Below are 24,193 nucleotides of genomic sequence, written 5' to 3'. Positions count from 1 at the left end.
AGAATGCCAATCTCTAGAGAAACTACAGGATGGAGGAGGGGGAGGGGAGAGATGGAGGGACACAGGACATGGCCAGCCCAGCCCAGGACATGGTGATCAAGGCCTCAGCCTTCCTGGATTCTAATGTTCATCCATTCAACTTTCCCTTCCATCACTCGACACATGTTTAACCAGCACCACCTGTCTGTCAGTCATGCTAAGGGAGTGAAGAGGACATGTGTGGCCACGGAGTCTACATGCTTTCATGCATGTGTTTGAGTGCATGGCACATGAAGGGTACCTACACTGCTCCATGCTTTGGGACATATTTGCCAACATGAACGTTTGTGCTCTCTGTTCCCTGGGTTCATGTATTCTTGTGTTGTTCCACAACCCTGGGATGGCAATGCTCCTTCCAAACTCATTTCCCTTTGGAATCTGTTTGGTATCCAGGCAAAGCAATTTGCTCTTTTTTTCTGGATCATTCTGAATTTTTATCATGGAATAGCTCAGATTAGATTGTTGCTTATCGTGGTCCTTGTTCAATTTAGAATTTTGATAAATCATTGAAAATCAATGTGTCCCTTTGCCCTCCTGAGAAGCTTGTTTATGGCCCTGGTTTTTGCTGATGGTGAACAATTTCAGATTTTAAGCAAGGAGCCATTGATTCTTGCAAGTGAGGACTTTTCTTTTTCTCTTGTGCCAAGGTTGCTCCTTTTCCCTTGGGTATTTGAGAGACTTTGTCCCACCAGGAGGAATCTCAGTTTACTAAATAAAATGGTTTCTCCCTCAAGTGCCGGAAGCCTCAGAAGGGAGTGCAGCCATGATCCATCCTAGGGTCAGGTTCTAGGAGCTGGTGCTATTAGAGAAAGCATGGCCAGAATCCAGTGGCAGAAGAATCAGCAGGAGTCACTACAGTTGCTGAGGGGGCTCCATGTGGCTCTCTAGGGAGACTGACGTTGGACATTTGATTGACTGAGAGGAAGGCCATTTGCATTCAAGGACATTTGGAGAGAGATTTCAGCTCTACCAAGATCTGGTTCATGGCTTTGGGCATGGTTCTTTCTAAGCCCCAACTTCCTTGGGTGGGAAATGGATGGAGTTTGTACCATGGAGTTGTTCTGAACGTTCCTAGAAGAGAATGAATGAAAGCACCAAGTAGAGCACTTCTCAGACAGAAAATGCTAAGCCTGACTTCCCTTTCAAGTTTGTCTTCTGTAGCCCTGGTCTCTGTATGGTGATTTCTCTGCCTCCATCCAGTGCCCCACCTAAGACCCTAGAGCCTTCCTACTACTGTGTCCCCTTCTCAGTTGTCTCCCAAGAGAAGATCAAAAGTTAATTGACCTGGAAGTTCATGTCGTTGGATCTCGTCTTTAGCATCTGGTCCACTCCCTGGGTCTCTCTGCGGTAGGTCTGCTAGGAGACCTGAAGAGTTGCATTTCTTGTTAAGTTCCCAGTGAGACTGATGGGCCCGGCCTGGGAACATGTTCTGAGAATCACTATTCTGTAGAATTGACTTTGAGGATGGCAGTGCTGGAGAAGGCCTGAAGGCCCAGCTGGGCTCCTGTTCCATTTGTCTAAGTGGACAGTGAGTTGGTAACTGGGCCAAGAGTGTGACCCAGGCTGAGTCTCTCTAATTTACCAGGCTGACAGCAAGAGTATTCCAAGTGTTATTTATCTCAAGGTAATTGCAATTTAGTTGGGATCCAGAAATCTCAGCTGTAAGCTGATGTTGGTAATGATTACCATGAACATGAGGGTGTCTGAGCTCCTGTCATACACGAGGCCTTTATCACCCTGCCTCTTCCTGTGACAAGTGTGTGACATGGGCACAGCTACCCCAGTCCTCCAGATGAGGCCACTCAGCTCACAGGCCCCAGGTGATGGGACAAGGAGGGTTGCAGGACCCCTGGTCACCCTGCTGTCACCAGCATACCATGCTGTGCTCTCTATGAACTGGAGTGGACGATTCTGAGCAGGTATTTAAAAGAAGAGCCCCCAGTAGCCTTTCCTGAGATGCAAAGCTACCTCCACTCCCCCAGCCCTCACTGTTGCCTCATTATTTACCAGGCTCCCATAGGAAGCAGGAATACCAAGATGGGTCAGGCTGTCGCTGGCAGGAATCCCAGTGCCTGGCACCAGGAGACTCTCTCTACTATTGCAGGCTGGTGCTGTCTCCATCCCCTCAGTCCCCCTGCCCAGGCAGTAGTGGCCATACCAGGACCACAAGGACCCACCCACCAGTGGTCTCATGCCCCCACTCCCAGCCACACACACAGAGAAGACATCCCTTCCTCACATGGCCCTGCCTGACATCTCATCGTCCAGTTCCATCCTGTTCACTCTGGTCGGAAGCCAGGAGCCAAATTGACTTTGTACCCATGGACACTTCAGGATAGCAGTTTTCTCAGTAATTGTGGGAGAGTCCGGCTGCCAGCTGGCTCTTGCCCACTGCACCTCTTCTGTTTTGCCTCCTTTCAGTGGTCCAAGGCCAGACCCAGGTAAAGGGTCATTGTCTTTTGCTCTCTGGGAAGTGGGTTTCCTGTGGCTCCTGGGTTGGCTCTGTACACAACCTCTGAGCATCCCTCTGCTCGTCTGCCTCACCTTTCCACGTCATTTTGGGTGACCTCGTTCCATTGTTCCGCAAGACCAGCTGAGCCCTTGGTGCTTCTCCAAGTACTTGGTTCCTGAGTGCACTTCCCTGCTGCCTTCCTGGATGCAGTGGGGTTCACAATTGCATACACACACACACACACACACCTATGTGCATATATACAATTCTCTCTCATACATGACTGCACACCTGCACATACACACATGGTTCACGTGCACACACACTAATACACCCACACACACTCACATACAATCCTCACATGCATTCCTACATGTTCTCTCCCCACAACATACCTGTACATACTCTCACACGTCTCAGCATGCATACAGCCTCACATGCCCATACACACTCACATATTCCCCTCCTCCAACATGTGTGTATATGTGCTCACACAAATCTCACACAGGTACATAGTCACACATATAAACACACACTAACACACATTCACTCATGCACACACACTCACAGAACAATACACATGCACTCTCCCACACTTACATGCACAGACACAAGTCTCAGATGCACATAAACCCACACACTTGCACACGGGCACACACACTCCTGTGTATGCTTTGCACACTCACCCAGAGTGTGTTGCTGATTCAGTGAAGGTGGAGAATGGCTGGCAGGAGGGGAATTGGGGAGGGGAAGATGTTTCCATCACAGCTGCTGACTGATCTCCTAACCCTGCTGGGGACTGAAGGAAAGGGGAGACAGAGTTTGTGTGGAGCCACCCCCAGTGCCAGGCCCGGTGCTTGGCATTTTGCAATTTCACACCACCATTGTCCTCTTGGGAGGACCCTGAGGGGCCCCCCTCAGACTGCAGTTTAACCAGAGAGCTGTGGTTTGCTCTCTGCAATCCTCTGCACTGTGCTCAAGGAATGAGTCTGAATCTCTCAAATTCCCCCTTCAGCCTCTGCAATCACAAGACAGGCTTGCTGGTCTGCAGGAGACACGCACCACACATGTCTGAAATGACACAGATGTGACCCATGAGAGCATCACCCAGGGATGGCCGCTGTTAGCACTGCGCATTTGATTCTGATTCCTCATAAACTACAAGATTTCACTCAGTAACTTAAAGGGGACAGCACAATGTGACTGCTTGATTGTGAATGGCTCTGTGTTCCAAACAGTGTAACATGGGTTACGATTTACTGAACTGACTGTATGCTAGGCAAGGCTCTGCACCTGTCCTGGTTATTGGGGAATTTAATCCTTACTGGAATGCTGTGAGAGATGGCCTATTTTATACCCAGGGAACTGAGCCTCAGAGATGTTAAACAACCTGCCTGCATGTACACAGCCACAGGCAGTGGAGAGGGGGTTCAAATTCAGGCAGTAAGACTCCAGAGCCCAGGCTGGCTCATGCCCAGTGATGCCTCTGATGTTTCCATGAACATCTTCTTTAGCAATCAATGCTAAATGCCACATTACTGACAATATAATATTCCATCACCTAATGCTACCATTTACCTGACTCTGTTGGCCATTTAAGTTGTTTCCAAGTTCTTGATAGTTTAAGCGTTGCTAGTCTGAAAAGCCTTTGTATAAACATCTTTTCAGAAATTGAATAATTCTTAGGCTGGCTCCTGAGAGGTGGAATTGCTGTATGTGCACATTTTAAAAGCATTCAATTCTCCCCACCAAATTGCCATGCCAGAAATATCATGCCAGCCCACACGCCCACCAGCACACTGCAGAGTTGTCCTTTTCTCCGCAGATGGTCTGGGCTTTTACTGTAGCATCTTGTGATTTGGCACAGTGCATAATTCAGGTATCACTATAGCCAGGGTTCAGACTGTGTGGAGATGTTTTGTCATTGTACCAACATGACCATAGAAATTAAGCCTTGGAGACTCCAAAAGGCAGAGCTCTGCATTGTTGTAGAGAGCAGGGGGGAAGGGGCAGCGGGGAGGGCACACAAGGAGGCATCACGTGTCCAGAGAGGCTCCAACACCTGGTGATGGTGCAGAGCCTGTGTCCTGTTTTCTTTCAAATTTCAGTGGTTCCCAGTACCACCTCTGTGGTCTGTGCTCAGCGGCAGCTGCTCCTGGGAAATGATGCAAGGACAAAGGGACCAGGGACACTCTCCCCATCTCCATTCATGAATCTGGGAAAAGCAAAGGAGCAAGCACAGGCTCTCCTGGAACTGGAACTCCAATTGTCCTGGCTCTGCTGCTCCCTGTCTGGTCTTACTTGAGACAAATCATTTTCTGACCCTTAGTTTCTCCCTGCATCAAAAGGATGCGTATTCGGCCGTTAAGAATTCTTCCATGGCTGGAGGCAGCATCATGTTTGAAGGCACTGGCACCCCCAGGTGCCCCACACCTAACCTGCGCCTGGCACTGCGGATGCTGGCTTGCTCCAGTGCACCTTTCTGCCAGCATTGGTGACCAGTGTTTGCAGCATCAGCATCCTCATTTGAGGAGATGCTGTGGCTGTTTGCCCTCTCCCAAAGCAGTCGGGACGGAGTGGAGCAACATAATGAGGTTTTTGCCTCGAAGGCAGATGTCTCTGACAGTTTGTGCTCCAAGTTGAGTTCTGGGAAAGGTGGAAGCAGTGGAGCAATGAGAGGCAATGCAATCTCATTTTATTGCCAGTGTGGCACAATGGCGTGGGTAGGAGAGTCACCCGGGTTCCCGCTCAATCATGGCATTGTCATTGGTGCCCAACCTTCCCGAGCATTACAGAGTGACCATGATTCCCACCACATGTTGGGAAGGATGCTTCAAGTGCTGGGAACACACATCGTCATGGTCCCAATTACTAATTTATTTATTTTTGCAACACGTCCACATACAGGTGGACTGGAACGAAAGTGTGCATTGGGAATGGATCTGGGTTCTATTGCTACGAGGCTTGCTGGGAGAGAAGCTGGAGGGGCTTTCTCTGCCTGCTGCTGTCCTGGCATCCTGGGGATGGACACTCAGATAGATGCCCTTGACTTTCCCCAGCCAGTACTAGGGATCCTCTCCCTCCTTTCCCTAACACCCTCACATCTATTCTTTTTGTGCCTGAACCAAGGGATTTTTTTCCTTGTAAGAAATAGAAGAGTGAAATGAAGCAGGCCAAGGGTCTGAGGGAGACTTTAGCCAGGTGCTTGGGTGCTCTAGGGCCATCAGTGCCCTGGGGAATTATGGGAGGGAGCTGTTCCAGGCCCTGTTGTCCTGTGGATGGGTCAGGGCAGTACTGCAGTGGAGCTGGAGGCACACAGGGATGCAGATCAGATTTGATGCCAGTGCAGTGTGTGATGGCATAGACTGTGGAACAGGATTAAAGAGAACATTTTCATCATGTTGCCCCAAGATGTTGTGGCACAGTGAGTTAAGCCACCACTTGTGATGCTGGCATCCTATATCAGAGTATGAGGTCAAGTCCCGAATGCTGTGCTCCTGATCCAGCTCCCTGCTGATGCACCTAGGAAGGCAGTGGATGAGGCCCAACTACTTGTGTAAACTCAAGATGGAGTTCCTGGCTCCTGCCTTCAGCCTGGCTGAGACCATTTAGAAAATGAATCAGTAGATGGAAGATCTCTCTGTCTCCCTCCCCCTCTCTCTGTCACTCTGCCTTCCATTAGAATGAATCTTAGAAAAAGGACTCGTCACTGTCCCATCCCATTAGCTGACACTCTTGTCTGTCTTTGGGCCTGTCCCACTTCTCATGCACAGAGCAACAGTGAGACTGCATCTGTCAGTAGCGTTAGTATGTCTATATCCATCCTGTTGCTTTTGACTATTTTCATCAAGTGTATGTACACTCATATATACCCATGCATTCATGAGAGTATTTCAAAAAGTTTGTAGAAAATGGTATTAAATGTGTTTATTGCTGCAAAAAATGAAATCCATGTGTAGATTTTTATAATTTACTTCTGCATGAACTTTTTGAAAACCTCTGTGTGTGCGTGTGTGAATAGTGATCCTGTGATGTCTTTTTAATTACTATCTATTGAATAAGACCCTGACATATGTGAACCATAACTTATTTCCCTAATACTGAATATTTTAAACTGTTCCATGTTCACTTTATAGTCAACTTTAGATTTAAAATATTCGCCCTAACTTTCAGATCTATTGGGGGCACTTTTTAGGTCAAATTCTGGTTTGCCAGGGTGAGTGGTCTGGGTAGCTTTCAGTGCTCACGTTGGGCGTTGCTGCATTGTTTTCCATGGTGTTGAACCATTCTGAGATTCAAATGCCATGAAAGATCACGCACATTTTCCATAACCTCACCAACACTGGATATTATTTAAAAAAAAAAGCAGACTAGGCTATATGAACGTTTAGATCTCTGCTTTCTTAAATGGTCTGCAGATCCCTTCTACAGCACTGGGAGGGGAAGCTCCTGGTGTCCCAGGATGCCAGAGCTGGTCCTGAAAGGGCTTTCTAGGGGTCCCCCCAGGAGGTGGGCAGGTAGGTCTGTATGTCCATGTAGGCTCTGCACAGAGCCAAGGACCTGGAGGAGGCTGGGCCCTGTTGACAGCCTTGTCTCCTCCCTACTTTCCAACAGCTACCTAACAAGACATTGATGCATGGGAAGACAGTGATTGGAAATTCAGGGCACATTTAGCATTACAAATGGACCAGCCAGAGAAAGGTAATTTAACCCACTGAAGAGGTGCAATCCAGTGTTTGTTTTTGTTTTGTTTTAATGGCACCCCTTCGATCTCTTGGGCTTCGTGAAATCGATACCAACAATCTATTCATGAGCAACCCACCATCTCTCCTGCATGCTCTGTGGGCATCATGCTTCCTGCTTTCACATAGCCACCTGGGAAGTAGAGAAAAGACAGCACTGGGAGACATAGGAAGAAGACATTGGTATGGACAGGAAGCCACAACAACAGTGAATCTGAAGACTTCTTGTTCCACTGGGTCCAAGGTCTCAGGACACCCACAGAGAGGTGGCTGGGCTCACCTTTCTCACTCCACAAGCATCCACCACCAGCACGTGGTCGAGAGGAGGCTACATTCTTGCTTCTATTGTGTCTTCTCCAAGCCTCAGAAAACCCTCAACAGAAAGGAGCAGTTCATATAAACAGGGAATGATGAGTGTCTCACTGTGTGAGGTCTCTGCTAAGGACTTGAATGGAGAATGGAGGATGAGGGAGAGACACGCTTTCCCAAAGAAACCAGAGACTGGAGAAAAGAGGAGCTGGGCCTAGGAGTGGAGGCAGGGGGTAGTGCTGAGACTGAAGAATGGAGGGGATTGGGCTACAGACAGGAGGGCCAGGGAAGAGAGGAGCTGTTTGGAGGCAGAGGCTTGGCATAACTCCACTCTTATCAGGCAGCCAGGGCTTTGAGAAACATGAATAAAGAGGTGGACTTACAGTCATTAGGGGCCGGTTCTGATCCCTGTAGGAAGAAGTGCATCTTAGAATTGTTCTCGATGGGGAAGGTGTTCTGCACCTTTGCAGAAGGAGGATCTATGCACAGGAGACAGAGCCACCAAGGGAGGGCATGTTTTGCTTTGACTTCTCCCAGCTTTGTCGGAAGTGTTCCTGACAGCATGGTCAGACCTTAGAAGCTTCTGTCTCCTGCAAGTGCCGACACACCAGAAAGTCTAAAGAGACATCCGCAAGGTGTAGGAAGTTCTCCTGGGAACTGATGGACTCAAGGGCCCCATGGGAGGTGTTGGGGCTGCATCCAACCCCATGAGGGACTAGGAAGCTCTGGGGCGCCCTGGAGGTGAAGAAGAGCTGGTGGGAATGGGGAGTATTCCATAGAGACAGAGCCGGGAGGTGGTCTGTCCCGCAGCAGCTGCAGTTTCTGATTTGGTTCCCATTACAAAAGGTGGCACACCTCCTCCTCTAGCTCTTCCCGCTCTGGGGTTGTCAGGCAGGTGAAGTACTCAGCACATTCTCAAGTAGACATGGGATATACGATGGTAAATTTAAATCCTGTTTCCAAAAAGCAAATAAGGGGCTGTGGCTACCCGTGAGGCCAAAAATGAGACTTCTACTTTCTACTACCCTCCTGAGCAGAAGGACTGAAGCTGAGGCATTGGGAGCACTGCTTCTGGATGTTTCCTGGACAGCACAGCTGTCACTGCAGCTTCTTTCATGCAGCTGTGCTCGCCTGTCCCGAGACCAAGCTGGAGTCACACGTGCCTGTGGCTTGAAGAAATCCAAGTTCAAGTTCTCTTTAGTGTGACCCCACCAGGCTGCCTTCAGAGTCATTTTCCTCTTGATCCAAGGCAACACATTTCTGTTTCCTTCTTGGAACATCATTTGAAGGGTAGAAACGAACCTGCTCTTAATTCTTCCTTCAACATGACATGCCCTTTTGAAAGTGTACAAATAACAATGTCTGATTGTCATGTTGAATTGCGAGCATGGATGTGAAGTGCTCCCAAGTCTGACTGGAGCCAAATATTAGGTCGTAAGTCAACATTTTGCCAAGAAACTTGGTTACTAAGAGGTTGAAAATTTATATCTTTTCATAAGGAAACCTGTTTGCCAGCAGGAAAAAATTTCAAAGGCTGTTATCTTCCCATATGGAGGGAGAGAGATGTGTGTAATTTTGCAACCTGGGTCAAAGTCCTTGAGGACTTATGAAATTGGATGGATTGAGGAATGAAGTTTGGTGTCATATCTGCATCGGTCCCTGAGGTATGAGTCAATGGGTGGCACAAGTGCATGTCATTTCTTACAAGGAGGTTGAGCAAACTGTGTGAATGGCTTGGAGCAGCCCATTCCATTGGTGGGAGGTCACGCTCCACCCATAAATCCTGCTGATGGAGAGCTTCTGGTGGGAAAATGAGCCATCCTGCACCACGGACAAGCAGGTCTGAAAAGAAGAAAGTCTTGATTTTCATTTAAGCAGCCATGGTGTTCTTTGGAAAGTCTTGATAGATGTATTGACTCAACTGCACAGAGGCAGGAGCCAAGGAACAGTGCCCTCCTTAGGCTAAGAAGCCTGTGGCTTGCCCGCTTGGCCTGCTATTGTCTGTGATCACCTCCCATCCCCAGGCCCACCCCGGGGTCTTCCAGCATCTAGTGTGAGCCATAGTAGGAGGGAAGGAAAGAGCAGAGAGGCGTCTGCATGCTCACAGCACTTTGCTGCAGTGAGCACATTATTCTCTATTTTAGGACGGCCAAGTGACAATGTCTGCTTTGCATCTTCTTCCAAAATGTAAAGCAGCTCACATTCCCACTGAGTGTCCAGACACCAGGCAGAGTTAGGATTATGGCTCAAGATAGAACTGAACGTCTGCTGTGGAGGGGTGTGATGGAGGGGACTTTGGCTGAAGCCACAGGCAAATTCTTGCTGAAATAATCTGCAACCGTGGTGCCATAGGGGAATGTGGATGCTAAAAACTGGCTCCTGGATGTGTGTGTGTGTGTACACTGCAGAGATGTGTGGGTATGTGTGTGCACCTGTACACACGTGTGTCCTTGTACATGTGTGTGTGTGCATATGTATACGTGCATAGGCACAGGAGCAGATCTGTATGTGTGTACAACATTGCACATGTATATGTGTGTTGTGTATGTATGCACATGTGTGTACACAGAAGCAGATGTGCATGCATATTGTGTCGTGCACACACATGTATTTCTGCATGTATGCACACATGTTTGCATGTGTATGTATGTGCACACTCTGTAGAATGGGCAGTGCAAGGCATGTGGCAGAGACTGGTATAGCACCGTCATGATCAGGACAATGTCCTTAATGGGTTCTTTCCCATGCATAGAAAGCTCTAGACATGTGCTTGTCCTTAGCAAGTGGTGGCCACTCAAGGGCACTGAACCCAGGGTCATCCACATTTACCCTAAGCAGGACTTGAAGTCAGATTCCAAGTAGAAATATGAAGCAAGTAAGATTTACCCCAGTAGCACCTTCCACTTCTCCTGCAGACCATGTTTTCCGGGAAGGATCGTCTTTCTCCCACACTAGTCAGCAGTCCCTACACCTCTGATCTGAAAATCTCACTCCTCCGGGGTGACTCTGCTCTCTGCAGGGCTGAGCCCACCTCCAGCTCACATCTGCTCCCACCCCCCATCTCTGACTTGCTGGAGCTGAAGCCTGCACATCCTTTCATACCCAACCAAAATGAGTGACACAAACCAATGGCACCACTCATGGGCTAGAAAATGGAAGGAGAGTTTGCTGCATTATCTGGTGACTGGGGGGGATGCTTCAGGATGGGTGGGTCCCTCAAAGTCCACCCTCAGGTGCCTCACTGCCCAGAGCTAACACAGCAGACCAGGCCCACTGACTCATACTGATTTTGGTCTTTCAGGCCAAGAAGGGTAACTATGCCTTCCTATGGGATGTGGCTGTGGTGGAGTACGCAGCTCTGACGGACGACGAGTGCTCAGTGACTGTCATCGGCAACAGCATCAGCAGCAAGGGCTATGGGATCGCCCTGCAGCACGGAAGCCCCTACAGGGACCTCTTCTCTCAGAGGTAGGCACAGTCAGCGAGGCGGCTGCAGCAGCCTCGGGCCTCAGAAGTTGGGGACAGGAGAATGGAGCATCGCTTTGTCTCAGGAGACAAGAGCCCACCCAGACTTGCTTCTTCGTCAAATCTTCCTAAGACCCGGCTCTGCACCCAGGGTCTCCCACTCTGCCTGGGTCTTGTAGTACTTGTAGACGCTTCTCTGGAGGGCACGTCCTCTCGGTGGGCACAGTGATGTGAGTGGGGAATGCCAGCCCGAGGCCTCTGTGCAATGGCGAGGACATTCTCAGGGAGCTGAAGGAGGTGGTGGAGGAAAGCAGGAGACCCAGCAAGACTTCCCAGAAATGGTGACAGCTGAAGCCTGAAGGGTGGGTAGGAGTCAGACAGACAATGAATAATGGATAGGATGTGATGAAGACCTGGTGGTCATTTTTTTTTAGGATAAATGTATTTGCAAAGTGGCAGTAATCTGTGGGATTAGAGATGCAGACTGTTTACCAATCCAGGTTTGCATGGTCTGAGGGGGCTACTGACCATGGGTCAGGTGCATCCTGGACCAAGGGGGTACAATCTGTTCAGGGGAGGAAAAGACCTGAGCTTAACCAGAGAGGGTGGCAGTAAAGGGCTTAGGGAATTCTATGGCCTTTTCCTCAGCAGCTAGCACAGGGCCCCTGTCCCCAAGGATGTCTCTGTCTGCAAGGTGGCTTCCTGATGGGTCAAGGGGCTGGACCTGCAGAGCCCAGCAAGGAAGCCCAGAGGACAGGCTCACCTTGGTCTACCGAAGTTTGAAATGAGGAAGAGGTATACAACAGGAAAAGCCAGCACTGTGACAGGCTCAGGGGACCCCTCAATTGCCTGATTGACACATGATTTTCAGCAGTGAAGAGCATTACTGGGACGGGGGAACTCAGATGTGGTCGCTCTGACACCCAGGTGGCGCAGTGTCTGCTGGCAGAGTCACGATGGAATCCCGGTCCTGAGCTCCCAGTGCTGGGCTGTGTTGCTGTTACAGCTCCAAGCCCTACCACTTCCTACGCCCACCACCCAAATGTCTAGACTGGGCCCTTTGGGTGATGGGCACCCAAGTCGTCAGTCCAAACTTGAAAAGGTGTGGTTGTCGGGGTGTAACCAAGCCTGCATTCCAGGCCTCCCTCCGCTCCCTGGAGCAGAGAGAGAAGACAAGAGAGAAGGAGGGGTGATTGATCAATTGCTCAGATTAAAGGCAGGAAGACAGTGGCTGCTTTCCAGGATGTGTAACTTGTGGGTGTTCTTGAGGTTTACTCCAGTTGGTTTCCTGGGATGGAAGGCTTAGGGTGATTCCATGACTCCACAGATTATCAGCACATGAGCATCTCCCTGGAGCAGGTGACAGGGGGCCGTGGGGTCAGCAGAGCAGCCACACCAGCCTGGCACCCACAAAGCATGGGGCCCTCAGCAAGGAGAGATTGGGGTCCTGTGTGCTGGCACAGCCCAGGGGTCTCCTGAGTCTGATGCATTGAACAGACAACAGAGCCAACCCTGGCCAGCAGCTTGGGTCTCAGCTACGTTGCCAAATGGAGCCAGGGCAGTGGGAGGCTCAGACTCGGTTGGGAGAAGACAGGAAGCCCTTTCCTTGGAGGATAAGATGAGCAGGAGTCACTCACCTTCAGTACTGTGAGGCTTGCTGGGTGCAGAAGCAACAAGACCTCCTTCGTGTGGCTCCAGAGGGCAGTGTGGCAGGACCAGGCAGCGTGGGAGCCCAGAGTGACAGGCCCTCTCTGGGGAAGGCCTTTGCATCTTTTGTCCACTCGCTGACTCAGGTCTCAGTGCCAAATGTGACCTCACAGGGACAATGAGAGCAAGGTGTAGATGAACACGCACAATGTGTGTGTGTGTGTGTGTAAGAGGGAGTGATGGGCTGTAACATGTTTGCAGACCACAGCACACCAAGTGGGCATTGGATGAATGTTTAGCAACTTAATCTCCACATATTGAGCACCTGCTGAGTAGCAGGCTCCATGAGTATTGAATAAAGGAAAGCACCTACACTTCTCTCTGAAAAATAGAATAGTGGGCCCCAGGAAGTGGCAAGGATCACTCTGACTTACTCCCAAGCAGAAGCATGGACTACAGTGGTGTATTTTAGTTTAGCCTCGTTCTAGAAGTCATTTTGTACCCGTGATTTGCTTTGTCATTCCTGTGTTGTTTTGCTTGTTCAGGGTTTATGTTTTTGTTTTTGCTTCTCCTTTGTTTTGTGGTTTCCTGTCAATTGCCTTACATTCTTTCTGGAATAAGGTACAGTCGTAGGGAGTAAAGAAGGGAAGGGCAAAGAGTTCAAGCAGCCTGCTTCATACCGCACAGGGGCTGCCCTCGTGGACAGAGGAGTGGGGCTGACCTCTCCACACTGATCTGGCCAGGGCCTCAGCATGGCCCAGGCCAGAACTTGACCCGCTGCTGTGGAAAGAGCATGCGTGACCTCCCAGGTCAGAATGACCAAGCTCTGAAGAGCAGCACTACCACTTTCTGAATGCAGCTGTCAGCCAATGATGTAGAAGTGTGTGCCTCGGGTTTTCAAGAAATAAGACAGACACCCTAAGAACTACACTGTGACGAGGATTCAAGCAGTGTAAATGCCAAGGCGGTCACTGCCCAGCCTGGCCGTTAGACTGGACAGCCACTGACCAGCTTGAATGGGACTCTAGCATTGGCTGGGTCTTCAGCATCAGGTCTGCGTGTGCTCCCTCGTCTCATTGCGTCACTATAATCCTGGGAAGTGGACACATTTGTTATCATCTCACATCATAGTGGAGAGGTTCTGAGTCTAGGTTGGAACTGATGCCCAGGCCAGCGTGTGTGTTCATAATCACCTAGTCCTGCCATCTTCATGGTGAGCTGGTTCAACCCCTAGCCTTCAGGGCCCCAACATCCTGTTTATCTGGGCCCTGGGTTTCTTCTAAGTGCCAAAGGCCCAGGCTACTCAACCCTGCCAGCAGAGGCTGAAATAAGGTCGGTGGACGGCCAGACATGCATGATAGACTTTGAGCCAACACTGTAGCTGCCCAGTTTATCATATCATGTGTCACACAAGAGATCTGTGGTGTTGAGGGGCATTCCACGCTGACCCCGACCTGCATGAAGGCATGCATAAATCACGCAGGACCAAGTTCTCCCATGCACAGCCACATTCTGTGTCTTCCTGCTGATCAGTGCCCTGGACATTATTATCAGTATCTCCCCGCAGCTGTTTTAGTTTAGATTAGCTTTCATTATTCAGTTAAGACCTTGGTGTATTTATTGTTGCAGCATACATCTGTTGATGGCTTGATTCTGCTGCTCAGGAGAAAACGCGGGCAGTTTGCAAAGGATCTGCTCATCCAGAGAGATCTGAGGTCTTGCTTGCAAAGATGAGGACACTGATGTTTAACTGGGGCCAATTCCTGTCCAGGGACACACAGCTGAGGCCTCCAAAGCCCACACTTTGCACCAAGCCAGACTGTGCCCATGCTAGGCCCATGACAGGTCAAAGGAAAGCCTTTGGGCTGTCACTCTTTGCCTCTACCAGATGCAAGCCCATGAAGGAGACTGCGCACAGTTGCAGGCCTGCTGCCACAGCCAGCAGGTGCAAGACAGGCGCAGGGTAGAGACTGTTCAGCCATCCAGCCGACAGTGGCTCCAGCTAGGAAGAACCGCTGCTGTCGCTACAGAGGTCGGTGCAGATATTGTTAGCTGAATACAGCTCCATGGGTCAGGCTTTAAGAACTCTATTCCTCGACTGGGAAAGTGTGAGTGTTTGGAATCTGGGGGCTACCGCCTACCACTGTTCAGACCTCTGAGTGACAGAATCTACAAAATATCTGCACAAAAGTAAATCACCACCAGGACTCTAGGAGCAATCACCATCACCATCGCATGAAGAGCCTGCACTCTGGGTCCTGCCCACGTCACCGTCTCCCTCACACCATCCACTCCACAGCCTCTCTGACCATGTCCTGACTTCTGAAACCCCCTGAGCTCTCACCCAATGGCACAGACACACACAGCTCTCTCTGGGGCAGTTCTTCTCGCCTATCCAATACCCATCCTGGGCCTCGATTTGCTTCGCTGTCCTAAATGGAAATTCATGACCACTCAAGGGTCAGGAAGATTCAGCCCTGTTTGCCAACTGAAGATGCTCCATGGCCCCCAGCATGTGCTAGACCAGGATGAGCTAGTTTATGATCCATTCCCCCAGGCTTCCCTTTCCTGTCACCTCCTCCATGAGTTCCTCCCTATCCTCCAGTCCGAGCCACACATCCCCACGCAGTGCAATTTCCCGGGGCCTCTTCTTCCATGTCATTGTATTTATCCCAGCTTCTGCCTTTGCACCATGGCTCTAGCTGTTTAAAGGGTGATGCTGAACTTCATACCTGGCACATACAGAAGCTGCTCAGATCAAATGAGCAAATGAGTGGAGGATTTGATGAGTTCTGCTAGGACAGACGTAGGATATAATTATTGAGGTTTCAAAGAAAGCATTTGTGTCATCAAGAACACCCTGAATCCATAGTCAATGTTGGCCTCATCCCCATTCTGTATTTCCCTATCTTTATTTATTTGTTTGAGAGGCAGAGAAAAAGAGAAGAAGAGAGATCTTCCCTTCACTGGTTCACGCCCCCAAATGCCTGCAACAACTGGGAACTCAATCCAGGTCTCCCACGTGGATGGCCGGGACCCAGTTCCTTGAGCCATTGCCTGTTTATTCCCAGAGTGTGCATTAGCAAGAAGCTAGAGTTAGGAGTGGAGGCAGGAATCAACCCAGGCACTCCAGTGTGGGATGAGGGCATCCCAGCCTGCCTCTTAGTCACTGTTTAGTCACCCCTGTTTCTCAACTCTACCCTGAGTGTGTGCCCCAGATGCCGTACAAAGGGCCTTCTGTGCTTTGTTGTTGGCTATCCATGGGAAGTGGGACAGAGGGAATGAGGTAAGTGGGCCTGTGCAAAAGGCGGGCAGTGGCCAGACCCACTGCATATTCTGGAGGGTCGTGTGCCTGCAATGTGGAGAGGTCGAGTGCTGAGCAGAGAGCTGCTATGGAAGTTCAAGGTTGTCCTCTGGAGGGGTTATCCAGGACCCCGTGGCTGAACGGGGGCAGTCAGTGGCTGTGGCTCACTTATGTCGTGTCTTGCAGGATCCTGGAGCTACAGGACACAGGGGACCTGGATGTACTCAAGCAGAAATGGTGGCCACACACTGGCCGCTGCGACCTCACCAGCCACACCAGCGCCCAGGCCGACGGCAAATCTCTCAAGTTGCACAGCTTTGCTGGGGTCTTCTGCATCCTGGCCATTGGCCTCCTCCTTGCCTGCCTGGTGGCTGCCCTGGAGTTGTGGTGGAACAGCAACCGATGCCACCAGGAGAGCCCCAAAGAGGTCTGTAGCCTGGGTCCTGCATCTCTCTTCCGTGCAGCTGGAGGCAAGAGGGCCACCCTGAGCCGTGCAGTGGGCAGCTTTCCTCCAGCTAGGGTTCACCCCTCTGTGTGCAGACAGCTGTGTTTTATAGGGGGTGGGGGTGGTGTCTTTGTTTTATCTTGAAAGCAAGAGAAAATAGTATAAGGGATGTTTTCATGCTTGAGCAACACGCTGAGCTGCCAGCCTTGGGCACTAAAGTCCTGTATTTATCCATAGAGCAGGTACAGTGTGGGCAGCACCAGAGAGCCCTGCCCTGCCCTGCCCCGCCCATGCGCCTCCACCCTGACCTGGACAAACCACCTGTAGGGTAAGAGAGGACCCTGCATCCCTTCCTAGTCCTCTTTGACTTCTCCCAGGGTGTCAGGGGGGCCCTGTGCCCTTACCCCATCAACCCTTTCTCCCACCTCCCTTCAGGGCCCCGTCCCTCCAGGGCTCAGCCAGCTCAGGGGACATCGTAACTCCACCCAGACGCGGGCTTCAGGGCACACTTGCCTCCCTGAGGTGTGCCGACCTACTGACCGCAGGCCGATTCTGGCCCCTGGACCTTCCTGCTCATTGGGCATTGTTTTTCTTCTTCAAGCTCATTTTACATTTTTTAAAATCAAGCCTGTACCAGGGTGCTCTGGGGATGGCTCCTCTAAGAGAGGAGGGAAGAGTGACACAACCCTGCATCCAGGCCTCCGTAGCACAAGCACAGCCCCTCCATCCACAGGCTCCCCCTGCCTGACACACACAGACAGCCTAGCTGCACCTGGAGACTCAGCTTCACGGGCCGGTGCCCTTGGTGCAGACAGATCTCAGTCGCCACGGGGAAGCAGGAAAGCAATCAGCATCGAATCCAAAGACACCTTTTCCTTTGGCCCATGTTTGTTTTCCCCAGAGGCTCAGGTGACCCATGACAGTTTATAAAATGGCTTCAGAGGTGGGCGGCTTCAGATATCCTGGTATAGGGGGTGGGATGGGCGAACAGTAAGAGCAGGCCAGCTCCCTCTCTTCTGATTGGGCCACGCCCTCGTGCATTGCCAGGGCCACAGCTGCCATTCATGTCTGCAGGCCAGTCCAGGGGCCTGGGGGAAGACCGTGCCGCCATCCCACCCTCTCCCCCCCCCGCCTCTCCGCACTCTCCGCTAGCACCAGGCACTGGGTGCTCTGTCTTGTATGGTTTCCCCTGGAAGTAGGGCACTGCTTGGCTCAGTGCTTCTGATGTTCTGAGCCTCCTGTGTAGCTGTGTGACAGGAAATGCCAGGCCTGGGTCTGCTGCCTCCTCCAGTGCGCGTGGACCACAAGAGGCCAGGAAGGAAGCAAAATCCACCGAGAGGAAGTTCTCCGTTCCATCCTCAGCTGCTTCTGCTGTTGTAAATGTGGGATGGAGAAGTCATGGGGAGGCACATGATGTGTGGGTTTTGTCAAGGAAGGGCCATGCACACCTCGCCCTCCAGCCTGTGTGTCATGTGCGTGCTGCCATCCCATGGCCAGGGCACTTCATCCGCTGCCACCGCTCAGGTCACTGTACACAGAAGCATCTGCAGGCAGCAGGGGTGCAGTGGCCACAGAGCCACCCCTCGTAGGACCAGGGAGCACAGGAGAAACGGGCCCTCCAGCTGGCACCCACTGCACTCACTGCACAGGTGTGTTTGGGACGTGTTCATTTTCCTAGGTCTGCAGCCTCATTTCTGCTACCCCTTGGGTCAGAGGAGCAAGGGAGGGTACTGCTGGCCGGTGAGCTTCTTGCTAACATCGAGGTGTTCTTCGCCCCCCCGGGCCAGGGGCGTGGGGAGCAGAGGGGTGCAGAGCGAGTGGATACAAGCTCAGGCCCAGCCCTGCAGCACATCCTCTGGGGGCGGGTGCAGGAACAGGCAGCTCTCTGGATTGGAAGTCCTTGTCTGCCTTCTGTCATGGCCCTTCACAGCCCCTAAAATGGTGACAGTTCCAGCCTGGAGCAACCCAGACTCAGTTGTCATGGGGATGTGAGAGAGAGAGGAAGAGAAGACAGACAGATGGACCTGTTGGGGGGGGGGGTGTATGCACACCTGTGGTGTATGTGAGAGACAAAGACAGAGGGAGAAAAAGAGTGACAGACAGAGACAAAACAGACAACCAGAGAGAGAGAGAGAGAGAGAGAGAGAGAGCAAGAGGGAGAGAGGGAGATGGACAGCTGTGGATAGGAAGGTAGAGGAAAAAGACAAATCAACAGACCAGGGGAGGACCCAGATGTTAGGAACAGCTCCTTTCTGGCCAGCATCCTGTCTTCCTTCCTGGCTTCTGCCTAAGCCCAGGGTCTCAAGGACAAGAGGTTGAACACATTGGTCCTGCTTCCAAAATATGGGGCCTCCTGCCCCAGCACCCAGCTGCTTCTGGATAGAAATGAGGACCTGCAGAGCAGCGGGATGGGCAGAGGCCGCCACAACCTTTCCCTCTGCCCTTTTGGGTGTTGCTAAAAGGAGCTGCATGGAAACAGCCCATCTTTCACTGGCTTTATTGGAGTTTCCAATTTTCAAGTGAAATTTCCCCTCCCTGTCTCCCTGCCCTTCTTTCTTTAATAAGCATCCTATGGAGGCTGAGCCTGCCCTCAGGGAGCTCACCTTATCAAAGGCAGGTGGGCAGAGGATTCCCAGGCAGTCTCTGTCCTGTGGATCAGGGCTGAAGGGAGCAGCAGGTACCATGAATGTGCAGGGGGCCATCCAGCCAGGACAACAAGGATACTGGGTCATCAGGACTTCTTGGGGCTTGGTGTTTTAGGGCTTAAGTGGTGTAGGGCTGGGGCAAATCCTTGGAGTGGCACTGAGATAGGAAGTTGTATTTGGGGCTGGGTAGACAAAGGGAAGATGAAGTGTGGAGCTCTGGGGACTGACATGGGCACCTGAGGCAGGTGATGTGGGGAGAAGAGGCGGGAGAAGGAGGCAGGCCACATCAGGGGTCCTGGACCTGATGACATCAGGAGTATGAACCAGGAAAGGGGTTGAAACAATACTGTTGTAGAAGCATGTCTTTAAAACCTTCAAAAACTAATGATGATATTTAATCTTGAGCTACTTTGTGTTGCTGGCTGCTCATGGTTTATGGAGCAGCTTTTGCAATTAGGTGAAAGTGTCTGGCTACTCTTCGGATGCTTCATTTTGGGGCCCTGTGCCGTATTTCTTATGAGCCAGAAACCTGTCTTTGGGTGGGGCCCAAGTCGTGTTTAATGGCTTGCTCTGGGATATTTTCAGAGTTTAGACACCTGCTCGGGGAAGGGTAGTAATGTGTGTTCAACCCCTTAATATTCATGTGGATTTGAGCTCGTATTTTTCCTAAGGAATCGGACGATTATGTAGTTCCCCAATGCAGGTGAGTGCACCATGCTCCACAGAGGCGGTAAAGAGCCACCCGCGAGATTTATGGGGGCTGTGGAGCCATTGTGGGGAGAATGAAATATTCATGAAATAAAGATGAGAACTGCACAAATGGGAGATGACATGAGGAGTGAGGGATGAATCATCCGTCGCGGGCTGGGAGCTTGCAGTTCTTATTGCTTCTGCTCTCCCCAGTCCCTGTGTTCATGGCAGACAAGAGCTGACCAAGGCCAGGGTGGCTGGGTGGCAGGGGGTGGGGGGAGCAGCAGCTGAGCCCTCTCCTCTGGCCCTGGGCCAGCATCTCTCTGCATGTCCCACAGCACCGCTCTCCTGGGACTCTTCTTTCAATACCACGCCCTTGTTTGATGCCTTCTTCTACTCCATGTAGAGATGTTCTCTTCTGCACCTGATGCCTCTTGGGTGTGACCACTCAGCAGGGTTGCACTGAGGAGTCAGCCTGGGAAGGTGTGTAGAATGCCTAGAGAAATACCAGGCTCAGGGGATGTGCTGGTTATTGGTGGCCAAGGGGCTGCTTGTCATGCACCTCCCTCTCCCCAACACACACACAAGGACATGATGATGGACACTGAAGGTTAGAGGGGAGGCAGATCTCATCCTACGCCACTTGTATCTTCTTAACCATCTTCCGGAACATTCTAGGAAGGCATCCTTATCTCTGGAGAAATGGGGCTCAGAAGCAGCTAAAGGGAGAGCTAGCCTGTATGTGATGTGTCCACTTCAGGACACCTGCTGCCTCCTAGAAGTAGGCTCATTGCAAGGCTAGGGCAATGGACTTTGCATCAAGAGTCCATCAATGGACTTTCCATCCAGGAAGCACAGGACCCTGGCTGGCATTTTTCAGAGGGCTTGGGGAATGAAGGGTGTGACTCAGTTCTCCCTTGGGCCTGGCTGCTGGTACCTGGCGAGCCATCTGCATTCTCTAAGCTCCAGTTCCTCTCTTTTGCTAAACACTGAGCCAGGCCTGACAGCCATGTTGCTGAGATCAGATAGCTTGGCATGAGAACGAAGGAGAGTGAGCATGCATAGTTTGGACCTTTGCCCAGGGCCTTCTAGTCCTAGACCACTGTGTGTCTCAGAACAAGCTCACTGGACAAAGCCTCCCCTGACCACCACAACTGGCTGCCTCCCTTGCTAAGTGCGATTCCCCATTGCTGATCACTGTCCACCTGCCTGTCTGTACACAAGTCCACAGGTACCTCCTCACCACTGCATTCCCTTTGCCCATTCTCTGCAACAGTAGAAGCTCTCGTTAAGGGGTAATGAATATAACTGAAGTACCAAGAATCTTGAGTGTGCCAGGGACCAAGATGGATGTTTTTCGAAGGACATCAACTCATTTGGTAGCAGGAAGCTCCAAAGCTTTTATTGGAATGAGTGAATGGGTCTGGAATTGCTGTGTAGTCGTTGCAGCTGGATCAATGGCTCTGCATCCCAGGTGACCCTCGCGGGAGCTTTGTAGAAGTAGAGATGCTTGGGTCCCATCCCCCGTGGGCTGTATTAGGGAGACCCGGACAATTGTACTTTCTAAAATCTCAACATGTGCCTCTGATATCCTGGTGACAGTGAAAGGCACTGGCCCACGATAAGCTCCCAAGGCAGAACTGAGAACAGACCACCAGGCCTTGTGGAACAGAGCCAAGGTGTTGGAGCTGGGTAGATGCGAGTGCTGATACTGTGTATCCTTGACTGAGTCACTTCACCCCTAGCCTCCATTCACTCCTCTGTACACCTGCTGCTCCTGTGACGGAGCTCTCCCCTCTTCCACTGCCTGCTCCCATGACATCTGCAAAGGAGCTGATGAAAACTCTGGCATGATGCTTTGAATAACTGCCCATCATCTCCAGAGACGCCCTCATCAACTTAACATTCAGCCCCTTTGCTCTCACCCAAGCATGGCTCTCAGACTCCCGCCCTTGGAATCAGAGAAATCACTGGACAACACTTAAGATGGTGGCTTTTCTCCCAGCTGTTTGTCCCTCATTTGCCACCTAGCTGGTCTCAGTGTTAACAAGAGAATGTCACCAGTAACCTTCCCTGTGAGGTGGGAAGTCCCTCATCCCCACTTTTGTTCCTGCCCAACTTAAAGTAGGAACTGGTGAACTCCAAACAAAGTCAGTTCTAACGAGTCCCATGTGTGCCAGGCTGTTACACAGATGATAGTTTAGTTAATTACCGTTTTCTAGCACACTGTATTATTTCCACGTTGGTGAACAGTGGCTTAATTACAGAACTTTATCTCCCTGCAAGGCAGTGCTTGAGGGAGGGTCCCCAGTAACCTGTGCTGGTACATCTGTCGTCATTTTCATGTGGGATGAGAAATGCAGAGCTGGAATCCAGCTGGTTCCTGGGTAAATGCAGTCAGTGAGTTTTATGTCATATTCAGGCCTGTTCGACTAGGTCAGTTACCTGTAGTCAATTAATGAACATAGCGATAAGTCTCCAAGTCTCTTTCCACACCTGTCATTACCTGGCTGAACACCGGAACCTTGGGCTAATGAGGATGTAAACTGGTGTAGTTCACATAAAAAAAGCCTATTATTTGAATTTGCATAACATAATAAAATGCACCATTTTTGTCTAAAAGATAATTATTTCAATCACTCCTGCCTCTGCCTTTGAGTAGGCTGATGACTTCTGCCCTCTTTGCTTGGCCAGAGACATAGCAGGTGCAGGCAGATGAGACTGTGTGTACAGAGTCAAGTCTGTGGCCCCAGGGGATGGAACTAGACAGTGCTTCCAGGGTCTCCTGTTCTCTGTGCCTCTGTCTGATCCCTGTAGACACAGCGGTAGGAAGATGCCGGGTGAGATGCAGCAACAGGCTGCCTTCATTTTCCAGAAATGACAGGGAGACATCTGCTTTCATGCTAACTCGTTTTCCTGCCCAGTTGAACACCCTATAGAGGGCGCTCGTGATGTAACTGCTTCTCCCAGGGTTTGCTTTGGTGTCGGAGCTACCAGGAATCATGGGATTCAAATGGAATGAGATCCTCCTGGTGGGGGCAGGGTGGGTTTCTTGGCAGGTGTTTGGCACAGGAAGCTCTCCTGGAAAATCGTCCAATTGGTGTGTGGACATCTTCCGTGCGTCCTGGCGAGGAGAGGGCAAAGGCTAATGAATAAACACAACTGGGAATTGATTCGCACCGCACGGCTTAGCAGTCCCTGAAACTGCTCCATCTGTCCTCAATTTGAGGCAAGGGAAAATATGTGCATTTAAGGAACCATTCAAGCTCTTTTCTCCTTTGGTAATCCTGACTCTGAGGTACTCTAAATCCTTTGCTATTACCTGATCACCTGCTCACAGGGGCCTTTATTACACAAGACCACTGCCTGTGCCCCCCCCCCCGACACTTGCACCCCACCCTTGCCAGCCCCCCTCCTTGTGCTCCAATGAGGAAGCCATTGATGCGGGGACCCTCTCTTGCTCACATATTTCTCCAGATGGTTTGGTTGGCTTCTCTTCCTCCAGAGCCTTCCTTATGCTTATTTCACTGGCTTTGGGTAGCAAGGGCTCCTTGCTCTTTGCCCTCTGCTCCCAGCTCCCTGCCTCCCTGAGCCATTCTTGGACAGGAAGTTAACCTTTCTCTCTCTCCGAGCCCTGGCAGAGTGGGAGGTTGGGTGGGGGAGGCACATCTTGAACACCCATCCTGGCCCAGTGTTCAGCTGACTCTGAGGAAAAGGCCAGACCCTCCCTTCTAATAGCCAGAGTTCAGAGTGAGCACAGCTGGGACCAGGACACTTGCTCCCCTCTGCAAACTGCTCCACTCGTAAACTCCGTCTTTCCATCCTGAAAAATCCTAAAGGGGAACCAGAAGGAAAGGACAAAGTCGTTGGACAGACCCATTCTTCCCATGACCCCCAGCGTCACTTGAGCATCAGCTTTCTCCCCTGGAAACCGGGGCTCTGCAGTGATGGCACCTGGCCTGGGCAGCTTGCTCCTGTCGCTCCCCCTCTTCGTGGAGGAGCGACACAGGACCCTGCGCTGTTCTTTTGTCTGCTCGGCCCTTCCCGGGTTTGCTGCTGGTTCTTCCCGGGTTGGCTACCGTCCCTTCCACCTCCGTGGAAGGGCGGTTCCCCCTGCCACTTTCCCCACTTCCGCGGGGGAGTGACACACCGCCGGCCGGCTCTCTCGGGGGCTGCACAGGTGTTCCTTCAGATAGATGTTCCCCTTAGATGTTCCTGGTGCATGTTGTCTCTCTCCTCCTTTATAGTCCTCTTCCGCCAATCCCAACTCTGCTACCCACACGCCGAGTACGCTGCTCTCCTCCAATCAGGAGCAGGTCCTACAGTTTATTGGTTGAACTGGAGGCAGCTGTGTAGAAGCTGCTTCTCCCTTCTCAGCGCCATATTGTGGGAGAGCAGATGCATAGAATAAGTCTTAATTCCAGTAACTTAGTCTAGTCCGGGTTGCTCCCCACA

General features: G+C 51.2%; 1 protein-coding gene across 1 annotated transcript in view; it reads left to right on the top strand.

Annotated features, from left to right (window-relative positions):
- The window catches only part of LOC149122076 (glutamate receptor ionotropic, delta-1-like), a 298,789-nt gene that overhangs the window by 268,814 nt on the left and 5,782 nt on the right, over window positions 1–24,193 (top strand). The window contains exons 10-11 of the mRNA XM_089314126.1: window positions 10,844–11,010; window positions 16,145–16,385. Coding sequence (XP_089170252.1) covers window positions 10,844–11,010; window positions 16,145–16,385 — 408 coding nt within the window. The remainder of the gene's footprint in view (window positions 1–10,843; window positions 11,011–16,144; window positions 16,386–24,193) is intronic.

This window comes from Oryctolagus cuniculus, chromosome 15, assembly GCF_051225735.1.
Source record: "Oryctolagus cuniculus isolate XC-2025 breed Fujian yellow rabbit chromosome 15, ASM5122573v1, whole genome shotgun sequence".
NCBI classification, from domain to species: Eukaryota; Metazoa; Chordata; class Mammalia; order Lagomorpha; family Leporidae; genus Oryctolagus; species Oryctolagus cuniculus.
This window is presented reverse-complemented; position numbering and strand designations above follow the sequence as displayed.